At 37.9% G+C, this 12236-nt stretch overlaps 1 protein-coding gene across 4 annotated transcripts in view; it reads left to right on the top strand.

Moving 5' to 3' along the window:
• The window catches only part of LOC136881750 (zinc finger protein 79), a 181128-nt gene extending 174308 nt beyond the window's left edge, over window positions 1–6820 (top strand). For 2 of the 4 annotated variants that reach the window (XM_067154179.2, XM_067154180.2), the window contains 2 exons: window positions 698–756; window positions 5430–6820. In XM_067154179.2, coding sequence (XP_067010280.2) covers window positions 698–756; window positions 5430–6321 — 951 coding nt within the window. In that variant the 3' untranslated portion in view covers window positions 6322–6820. Of the gene's footprint in view, window positions 1–697; window positions 1386–5429 lie in introns of those variants that run through there. The other 2 variants (XM_067154181.2, XM_067154182.2) reach the window with 1 other exon arrangement.
• Window positions 6821–12236: the final 5416 nt, after the last annotated feature.

The following is a 12236-nucleotide window of genomic DNA, read 5'->3' as shown; positions in this document are numbered from 1 at the left end:
TTAAAAGCACTACTTATCGATTTTTCTGTACATAATTTATATGAGGAGATATATCATACTAATGTTTGTGTAATTTTTACGTTCTAAAATTTTGGAGTTAAAAATCCATACTACTTAAAAAATTCTACAATCAAAAATTCTATACACAGGTTTCTTAATATAACTGTGATACATGTACCATACAAATTTTGTTACATTTGCCAGAATATTATAGGAGAAAGTAGGATTTAAATGTAAAATTACAATTGGCAAACAAAGCATTATTACAGTGGTAAATTGTTTGAATTCAGCAGAATAACTTCGTGACAAGAATAAAGAAACTCAATCCTTTCAATTTCATTGATTTAAAAAATTTCACCAAATTGACCAAAATATCGACTTTTATCTCTGGAGTGTTGCCTTAACAATGAGTGCATGTTATGAAGGTCTGTGAAAATAATAAAGAACCTTAACTAATCAGCTCAATTTGTGCCATGTGCTCTCCATGTACTCTTGTTTGTAGCAATATTGAAGTTAATGTATGTTGATGCATATTGTAGCTCTTCTTGCATTAGTATCTTGAAAAAAAATAATTACTGCCACCAACATCTTACATCAGTATCCAGCTCTTCCAAGTATCACATATTGTTCTCAGTTCTTTAAAAATCTATATTATGAATTTGTGCTAGAATGTAGTGAATATATTTTTTTCCTACAGGATGTGAAGATAGAAAAACAGGATGAAGCATGCAACACACTGGTGGACTCACTACAGGAGTAAGTGACTTCTATAATAAAATTTAAAGCATCCATATAGAGGGCAGTAGATGGTCATGTTGTTAAATGCAGTATTCAGCTTAAATTTAAATCCATCAGCCCACAGGATTTGTACATTTGGTAGTTAGAAGTGTCTTACAGAAATTTCTGGTATCCTAACCAAGGTGGTATTGACTTTGTCAATTTATCTGGAAGGGTATGGATTCAGTCCACTATTAGGAAATTACTAACTTTAGAAATAAATATTTTGTTTTCTGGAGAGGCATGTTGCCATTATTGAGGTTCGCCAATCCTACACCACAAATTAGTATTAGGTCAATCTCTGGGGACAAATAACTACTCTAGCGAACTTAGTGGATACCTTCCATCCAATACTCCAAGGATTTTCCTGCCTTTTAGAGAATGGACATTTTTGTAACAGTAATTAATGTACAAGAAAATTAATGAGCATATGTTTAGAACAAAAAGTTTGCAAAGCACAAATTATATTTCTGTGTTGTTCTTTGGTATGGCAAGTTTTGTTTATGATGCCAGTGTACTGAATATCCTGTGCATATCTGTAAGGAGATAATGGACCTACTACTGGCTATGAATCTTTATATACAGTATATACATACAGTATATTATTTCTATGAAATATATTCATATATACACTCATGTCCATAAATTAAGAGATCTTTGAGATCCATGAGAAATCGTTGCATTATGGTAATGATGTAAGGACTGAACTGTGACTGGATAATATGAAAATACATGACAAACCTGTTATCTCAGTACAAGACTAATTAGTGTGCCTTAAACTGTGTGTGTGTGTGTGTTAATCTTGGACACAGCTGTTCTGACATTGTGTTCGGTGCATTTTTCATACAATATTTGAGTCATAAAGAAGCTGGATGTTATAGAGAACACATCTGGATGACATTACGCATGGTCGAATCATCAGCAGATTAGAGGCTTACCACAGTCAACACCGTGTGAGCCAGGAGATGAATGTAGGCCACAGATTCATTACACGGCTGTGGAGAAGATACCAAGAGGGAGGAAACATTCGATGGTAGTACGGGCATGCTGCATCTCAGCACCAGGGTCATTTTCTTGCCTCAAGTGCATGAAGACGTCACAGACTTCCCGTCAGACTGCATATTGTTGGCTTTGAAAGGTTGGTCTGTATGCTCGGCGAACCACCAGACACATTCCCCTCTCAAAAAGACACCACGTGGTTTGTCAAATATGGTGTGTTGCTCATTGTGATTGGACCCAGGAATGATGGGGTAGTGTCCATTTCACAGGTGAGTTGGGTTTATCGTGGAGAGTAACTCCAGTCTGTTCATCTGGAATATCCCTGTGACACATTACAACTCTGCTAATATTGTGGAAAGGTACTAATATGGCAACACCAAAGTTCTCATCTGGGGCATCATCATGTTGGGAGCACATACCCTACTACATGCATTTTCTAGGGGTTCTGTGATGGGTGCTGTCTGTAGGAATGACATCTTGCAACAGTATATGCAGCTTTTTCATGGTGCACATGGAGCTGGTTCCATCTAGTGTATGATAATGCCCTACCCCCATGCACTGCTGACCTTGTGAATGAGTACCTACAATATGAGGTATCACATATCTAGAGTGATCATCTCACTCCCCAGACATAAGTCCAATGAAAATGCATGGGACGCTCTAGGCTGAAGGATTGCAGCCCTGACTTCACCACCAGGAACCAATGTTGACCTCCAAAGTAAGGTTGTCCACCAATGGGATGTGTTGCTGCAAGCCATGCTGGACGGTCTGATCCAGAGTATGGGGAGCTGTTGCACATCCTGTAATGCCTTGCAAGTTCATCACACCCCGCATTGATGTGCTGTGCACCACTGGCGAAGAGACACCACATGCTGAGAGCTACCTACTGTCCATGTCTGGTTTTCCCGTATTCCTGGTATGAGTAACCCTGTGTCATGAGTCATATTGTTCCTGGGCACCTTTTAATGCCCCCATTATCACTATGCCCAATTATTTTCTGTGGATCTCTTTTCTAATTACTAAGCTCTCCTGCTTTACACACACCACATGTTTCAGTCACTAAAGCTCTATGTGACAATGAATTTACTTTATGTTGTAAGCCTAATTCTGTAATTGATATCATGTAGACAATATAAAGGCAGTCATACATAGAAAGACACAAGCCTGAAAGGAGACGCATAATAGGAAAAACTCAAGGATAATGAGGCAATGCCAGGAAGATCAGATAAGGAAAAACTTGAAAGCCCAAAACAACACAGGCAAGTTCCTCATCTCCATACCCTGCCATCTTGAAAGATGTTGACAGTTCCCTCATCAGAACCATTTCTTCTTAGCCTCTGACATCTCCTATCTGCTTCCCAGCTTCATGAGCAGAGAGATCATCAGCTCTTATTGCATGCTGTTTGCCCATGCATACTTTATTTTTCTGGACATTTAACATGTATTCCATTTCTTTGCCTTCTTATCATGTTTCAGTTAAGATTCCTCAAATATATGTGCTATAGCCTTCTTTTCATCCTTGGCTGATATTTGACGTTGGTTTATTTAGCTTTTGGTCGAGAACCACACTTTGGCACTGAATGTGATAGCAGATTATTATTATTTTTAACAATCTATCCTGCACTGTATGTAGAACAGGCATAAGAGTCCACTACTCCATTCTTGACATTCAGTCCTTTAGACTTGTACTGTTTTGATTGAAATAATACCATGAAATTTCACACACAAGTATATTTTTGTGAATCTGACAAAAAGGCAACCACATTCTGAGATCATGTTTGAGAAATTCTAGCACTCTGAAATTGGCCCTTACGCAATACTCCCCTATATTAAATTGAATACAATTCCAGAAGGGAGGTAAGAATGTACTTATTCTGTCTGTTGTTAACTATTTATAAAACCCACATCCATCTATTGTAGTCTGGAAGCCAACACATGAATCTGTCTAGTGGTTTTTCTACAGTCAGACAAACACCATAAGGCCCAGCAACTAGATATATTTTCCCACTTTCCTAAATTTCAAAACTTCTTTCTTAATCATCATCTGAGGATTGAGGATTTGGAATCCCAGAGGAATCCTTGGCCAATATTTCAGTTATCTAGTTTTGCACTGCCCTTCTTCATAAGTTTTCATATAAAGCCTATAAAACTCTAACTCTGGAACCAGCAGTAAGACTGACAATAACATACAGGCACCACAACATGTAGCATTATTGAAACACACAGTATGAGTATAGTGGCCTTGTGAGTGTTTTGCATCAGTCAGGCCACTTGAACTGTAAGCCATTTCTCAAAAAAGACTCTGGCAAAGATTTACAGTTTTACCATTTTGATGTTATTCTTTGTAAAATTAAGCCATACCTGACATTGTCCAAAATAATTTTTAAGCCCCAGGAACTAACTTCTACCTAGTATTGTGGTGGTTAATATGTTAAAGACTATGTCATAGTTATTTTTTGCAAAAGGAACCCCTTCTGCTGTTATTTTAAGATTTTGTTAATGGTTTAAAATTCTATCTAGCAAACTTGTGAACCATAAGACAACAGCTCAATTGTCACTGCTTCAGATCAGACCCACTAGATCCATCAGAGACTGCTCAAATATGAAAATATCGAAGAAAAATGCCATCTGAAGATACATTACACTCTTTTTGACTCCTGTACAGTCACAAAGCCTTTAGTTGAATGTTTTGAGAGCGGGCAAAGTAGGAATAAGCGTGCTAAGATTTCAGTTCATTAACAAAATCATTGAATATGTAAATGCAAAATCGCATGCAGAAAGGAAACACCTATGGGAAGAAAAATGGCAGTAAAGAGAAAAAATTGTCTTTTGATTGAGGATCAGAGAAGAAGAACTAAAATATTCCTGTTTTGATTTTAGTTCATTATGCCTCATACTGTTTTAGGCTGCCTTCAAAATGTCATGCTGCATATCAAGGTGTTTTTGACAAAACCCCAGTGAAATATATATAACCAACAATAAATAATATGCTATAGTACCCTGAAAGAAATGGGTCTATAGTAAATTATGATCAATTTACTTTTCATTACTACTGTATATTAAACTAACATCAGAAACATGCAGCATGTTCCCAAAAGTGTGGGAAGTAGTAAAGGTATAGATTATGCACTTCAAAATAAAAGTGGCCCCATGGATCTGCATCATAAGGTTGATTATATACAGGTTATAAAATGTTATATTATCGCCTGGAATAGAAAGAAATTTTGCATTAATTTTTCAGTCTTGAAATGTCCTACTGTTTAATTTACTATCTGCTTATTACAGTTTCTGTAATCTCTGTAATTTCTCAATGCCAGAAATAAGAGAAGATCCTTGGATTGACAATGCTATGCACCATTCTCAACAAATTTTTAAAATTTAGTGTTCATTACCAGAAAATCCACTAAATGTTGATGCTCTTTGAACATTACTTCTACTCTGCATAGAATTTGTCAGGTAGGGCTATAGACAATAATTCCAGTACAGCATTGTAATGTCTGTAACTCAAAGTATTGACCTAGGAGGTATGTGTTTTAGGGTATATTATCAATCTAGAATCACTTTTTACTGTTAATTATGTTGACTTTCTCTTGTGAACTTATGCTTATGTTCTGTACTTCTCTGAAATGGACTAAGTTTTATGTATATTTCAGTGCGGAAAATACTGCACTATTAGATGGAGCGACGGAGTATCCATGTGATACTTGCTGTAAGACATTTAATCGAAGAAATGATTTGAAGCGTCATTTGCTATCTCACATACAAGTTAGGTACACCGAAGTTACGCCGTTCTCTTGTTCAATTTGTAGCAGTATTTTCAGGCAGGCGTCGCACCTCCGAAGACATGAAGCTACTCATGTAGATAGCAGGCCATTCTCCTGTACGCTGTGCCCACGGTTGTTTACCCAACAATGTCATCTTAAAACTCACTTGTTAACTCATTCAGCAGTGAAGACTTATCGGTGTTCAGTTTGTGAGAAAACCTTCCGAACGGCATCTTACTTGAGAAAACACAAGATTAGGCACACAGAAGTTAGGCCGTTCTCCTGTTCGATTTGTGGTGCTACTTTCAGACAGTCGTCGCACCTCCGAAGACACCAAACCACCCATACAGATAGTAGGCCATTCTCTTGTTCTACTTGTGGCAGTGCTTTTAGGAACCGGGAAATATTAATAGATCATCTATCAATACATACTGCACTTAGACCTTTCCAATGTAACATGTGTGATAGAGCATTTGCACGGTCCTTCGACCTTAAACGACATAAGGTTTATATCCATAAAGGTCTGAAGCCACACCAATGTTCCACCTGTGGTAAGGCATTCTCCAGCCGTTCCAATTTGAATCAGCATATACTAATTCATAATGATAGCTTATCATTTTCTTGTATTACATGTAGTAAAGCTTTTCGGAGTAAGATATCTCTTCAAAGACATTCCTCAACACACGTAGCCGAGAAATCTTATTCCTGTGCAACATGTGGCAGAGCATTTAAAACGAAGCATACCTTGAGAGCTCATGTTTTACTTCATATGAATCAATGAATTCTTCCATGAAGGATTTTCTGGATCAGATGCAGTTTGTCATACAGACTTTCTGACCTGCTCTCAAGAGGCACTTGAGAATTCGTTAATAGGGTGACTTCCTCAGCCCCTAGAAAGACCACTTACCTTTTATTATTCTCAATACTTTCTCAAATGTAGAATTGATTATTTGTGAAATATACTTGCCTTCACATTGCTTTCCTTTTGAATTTATTCTGTTGACAACAGTTTGCACAGATTCTTTGGTCATTCTGGTCTAAATATTCTGCAAATTGCCAGCATATCAAAATGCATCATTTTCCTGTATGTTTACATTTAAAATTTTATCTCATTTACACAGATTGTATATCAAATAGAACACAGGCATTGCTAGTATGTCTGGACACTTTGTTCAGTACCTATGGAAGTTGAGGAATAGCTCTGAACTATTTTCAACAACATTTAACACCATGTCGTATTTTAATCCACATTTAAAAGGATGATTATATTATACAGACTATCTTCACGTACATTTCCTTGTAATACTTGTGTTGAATAAAATTATGTATATGCATATACCCTTTAGTCCGATTTTTTAATCACCTTATTATTGCAAAGTCTGTAAAGTTAAGTTTTCAAGCTCATAGTATTTATTTAAATAATTTAAGGTATTTTGATCAACTTGAGAAGTTTCTTGAAGAAATGTTAGCCTTTTCATTTCCACTTACATCATTTTCAATAGACATAGCTTTACTACCAAATAATTATAATTTAATCTAGTGCCAAGTAATGCTTTTAGTACTTACCAAATTGACTTCTGAAGTTCTGAAGGAATTAGTTTCTAGTTTCAACAAAAAATGTCTGTTAGATGCCGATATAATGATGAACTATATATATTTAATACTCAGCGATACAATCTTCCACTTACATCACCCAATATATTTTATATGGTTTTCATGAATTCACACATACTGATGACAGTTACATTCTCCTTACTCAACAGAATAAAATTTTACAGTATGTAATTTAAACAGGACAAGTATGTGGTAACTATGTCTTCATATAGGGTTGACAAAATGTCACTTTTGCACTACCCCATCATAAAATAAGTACAAAGCAGCTTTCATTATACCTGCTCAGTTTATTTGGGACAGTAGCGCAATGGAGGATACCACTGATTTCAGTGTTGGGAAGTGTTTGGTGGCTTGCATTTGGGTTCACAAACATCAAGTTATGCATAAGGCATTGCTGGAAAACCATAGCCATACTGGCAAAGTTATTCAAATAGAAAAGGAAAGCCTTTGCAATGGGAGGTGTTCATCATGCACCATGTAGTGGGAGATGAAGTACTTGCACTGAGACTTGTGTTGCTATGGAAGAATCAATTGAACGATTGCTAATGAAATCAACTTCTAAATGTTCTGTGGAGATAGGCAGCATGTGATCAACCATGCAAGAACACGTGGAAGAAATTACACCATTCACATTTTCCATAATTACTTGTAGTTTTCAAACAAACCACAATTTAGGGCATACCCTTAAACATAGGTCTGTTATATTTGACAATCAAACATCAACAAGCAACAAAAAAGCTTAGTTATATGAATATTTCAAGACGACAATAGCATTTAATTACGACAGTAAACAAAATTATGAAATTTTAACCAGATTCTTAACTTCGTAAATGATCATACTGTGTAACATATTTTGTTATTTCATGTATAAGTGTTCAAATGTGAATTAAATATTAATTAATGGACAACAAGATCAAGTATAAGAACCTGATAATACAGTCAAACAATTTTAATTTAAGAACATTTTAATCTGTTTCCAATAATTATTTACACCAGTTTTCAATATTTATCTTATGCATTTTTATAACCAAGAAAGCAATCTTTAAATAGTCAAATAAAAACACTAAATGAAATTGTACCTTTTAATCAACATCCATTGTACTATAAAAGTAATGCAGGTCATTAAAATATAATCAGGATCCTGATTATTCATGATTTTGAGGTGTGTGTTATTGGCTGATGATGCCTAATATATGGGGCGAAACAGGTCCCAATAAGGATGTTGAGAATGATGTAAAATCCTAACTATAAGAAACAATATATTGTATTGAACAGGTGGAATGCTTTTAAAAATACACTGACTGAACAAATGTCATGGGATAGTGGAGCACTGATGCGCAAGTGTGTTGTCTGCGCATCACACGCCCCCTGTGCTGGCGGCAGTTGTATAGGAGACCTTGTGAGCAGTGACAGGTGTAACATGGAATGTCGTCGTGAGCCGACACCATTCGGATGGCGTATGGTGGTCGTGCCCGATGGATGGGAAGTGCGATTTTGAATGAGGTGCAGGAATTCGGCTTCACACATTCAACTGTGTCCAGGTTATATCGAGAATGGTTGAATGCGGGTGTCACCATCCACAACAGATGAACAACCAGCCGTTCAGCCTTCCCCGATGACCGTGACCGGCGACATCTGAGATGGATTGTCAGTAGTGACAGACGGGCAACCGTGCAACAAATCACAGCTCAATTCAATACAGGCCATACTTGACATGTCTCCCAGTGGACACTCTGTAGGAACATGGGTTCTATGGGGTATGGGAGCCGGCGCCTCACACGGGTGCCACTGTTAACCCAATGTCATTAGGCACAACGACGCATATTTGTTGCCAGTCACCAGGGATGAACACTGGAACAATGATGTAACGTGATATGGTCGGATGAATCACAATTTCAACTGCACCACGCCGATGGGAGGCACCTTGTATGGCGCAGACCACATCAAGCGATGGATCCCATCTGCCTCGAAGGTGTGGTCCAGGGCACTGGTGTTTCTTATGGTCTGGGGTGCATTTTCCTGGTATGAAATGGGCCCCCTAGTTGTTCTGGAAGAGACTTTGAATGGAATGTAGTATGTTGAGCTGCTCGGAGACCATCTTCACCCATTTTTGGCCTTCCAGCGCCCAGATGGTTCTGCGGTGTTTCAAGATGATAATACCAATATAAATGGTCCGTTATTGGACATTATAAATTTTCCAGCTAACTCATTCTTGGTTGCCAGCGTTTTGCCCTCGTGTGCTAGGGTGGGCTCATCAGTTGGTACCTAGCACACCTACCAATACGCTGGCTAGTGCATACCGTGGAGGCCACTGCGTAGGCTAACTGGAACCACCGGCAGTGCCAATGCACTAAGAGACTTTGTCTCATTATCAAAAATTGATGCCTGCTTGGCCATCAGATGATATAGATGTTGATTCCCATAGGGAATCTGAAATATTTGTCCTGAATGAGTAAATTCATAATACCAATATAAATGATCCGTTATTGGACATTATAAATTTTCCAGCTAACTCATTGTTGGTTGCCAGCATTTCACCCTCGTGTGCTAGGGTGGGCTCATCAGTTGGTACCTAGCACACCTACCAATACGCTGGCTAGTGCATACCGTGGAGGCCACTGCTTAGGCTAACTGGAACCACCGGCAGTGCCAATGCACTAAGAGACTTTGTCTCATTATCAAAAATTGATGCCTGCTTGGCCATCAGATGATATAGATGTTGATTCCCATAGGGAATCTGAAATATTTGTCCTGAATGAGTAAATTCATAATACCAATATAAATGGTCTGTTATTGGACATTATAAATTTTCCAGCTAACTCATTGTTGGTTGCCAGCGTTTCGTCCTCGTGTGCTGGGGTGGGCTTATCAGTTGGTACCTAGCACACCTACCAATACGCTGGCTAGTGCATACCGTGGAGGCCACTGCGTAGGCTAACTGGAGCCACCGGCAGTGCCAATGCACTAAGAGACTTTGTCTCATTATCAAGATAATAACGCCAAATCGCACCCACATCACCCGGGAATGGTTCTAGGAACATGCAGCGGAGGTCCAACGACTGCCATGGCCACCCAGGAGCCTTGATATGAACCCTGTGGAGCATATCTTGGATGTCCTGGAACACAGGCTCCGTGCCATGGAATTTGCACCACAAACAAACCAGCATTGGCGGCCGCTCTGCAAACAATTTGGTGTCAGCTGCATCCAGAGGACTACCAGGGACTTGTCGACTCACTTCCATGGCGTCTCACTGCAGTTCACAGGTTCAGAGGGAGCCCCACACGCTATTAGGTGACTATACCATGACATTTACTAAGTCAGTGTATATTGATATTTTAATATTATAACAAATGATAGTCACCCGCAACTGTGTGCAAAAGATGGTCTGTGATGAGTGTGCAGTTTCTTACAGCTCATGCAGTCATATTATTTATTGGTTATATTACTTATTGCTTTTGTTTTGGTGAAAGACAATCCACATTAAAAGACAAGTTTGTGTAGCAAATCGAATTATTATCCCTGTTATCCAGCCGCAGGTGTACAATAGAACATGTCAACGAATCATCCTCTGCATTGAATATGGAGGAAAGAACACAAATGTTGTAGATACAGAGGTTTGTCTGCACCTGACTGTATATAATGTAAATGAATGTTTTGTCCACCCTGTATAAAATAAAATTCTCCCCAGTTTACTTTTATGAATTAGAAAACTTAAACTTTCAACTCTGTGTTTTTTTTTTTATTTATACAACAGTGCCTTAATGCATTTCTCCAACACTGTGTATCATACAGTTATAATTTCTCCTTGGTATATTTTGGCTCTCAATAGACAACTTTAGGTTGTTTTCAATGCATTTTTAGTTGATGTGCCATGGAACACACATTTGCTTTGACCTTACATTTCACTTCATATGAATACAGCTGCTCATTTACAAAAAGTAATTACAGAACAGACTTAGTTTTACATAGCCTTCAGAAACAAACACAATGTATTGTTTCCCTTTGAGTGAAGGTGTATTTGCTCTTCCCTTTAATTAGGCAATTTATCTTTTCTTTCTTCTGAACTTTGTATTTATTATTAAAATTAATTAGCTTAACAAAGTAGAATATAGTTTACACTACAAATGCAGCTTTTAATGAAAACAATTTAATCATACATGACTGTTTCCAAGCATTTCCTCTATACAAAGAATTATATGAACACACACACACACACAGTTGCAGGCCACCTTGATTTAACCATTTTAATCCTTTCTCATAAATTAATATAAACAGGTACTTTCATTCTCATGAGTCATGTAACTCATTGCTGAGCATTATGATCCCATTTGACTTCACACAATATTCTCGATTAAGCAGCACCAACTTTGATGATTTTCTGCTTCTTTTGAAGCCTGCTGAAGAGTCAGACCAGTGATATGCAGAACTTGATCAATCCACCTGTTCGATGTCTTTCTTCGCGGTCTTCTGCCGATAACTTTGCCTTCCATGATATACTTCTCCAGATTTTCACTATCCCATCTTACACTATGCCCGATGAATTGGACAAGAGAGACATTCGGAGATATTCAGTTCTTGAATAATAGATGCATTAGTTCTTTTTTCCATCCAAGATACAAGGGATATCCTTCTCCAACACCACTTCTGAAAGGCGTCGAATGGTAGTTATCTCTTGCCTTGAGGGTCCAGGTCTCAGAACTATAAAGGAAGACAGAGAACACAGGTGAATCAACTAGTCTAATTTTTGTATGGTTTGTTATTGCTCTGCTCTGTCATATTTTTGTGAATGGCAATGTGCCCTAAGGTAATGTCTTCTTGTCAGAACGCCTGGTATCACAGATGGTTGAGGCAAGGTATATAAAGTCATTTACAACTTCCAGTTCCCTTAATCGACCTGTCAGCTGGATCTCTGCCACTCTGTCAATTACCATTAGTTTGGACTTGCTGAGGTTGATTTCTAGCCCATATTCTAAACTTGCATCTTTTACCATTGCTAATAATTCTGCAAGTTCATCTTCACTGCTAGCACAGGTTACTGATTTTTCATCCACCAATTTATATGCCTCCAGTCCAGTCATTGA

Source organism: Anabrus simplex, chromosome 10, assembly GCF_040414725.1.
Source record: "Anabrus simplex isolate iqAnaSimp1 chromosome 10, ASM4041472v1, whole genome shotgun sequence".
Lineage (NCBI taxonomy): Eukaryota > Metazoa > Arthropoda > Insecta > Orthoptera > Tettigoniidae > Anabrus > Anabrus simplex.
This window is presented reverse-complemented; position numbering and strand designations above follow the sequence as displayed.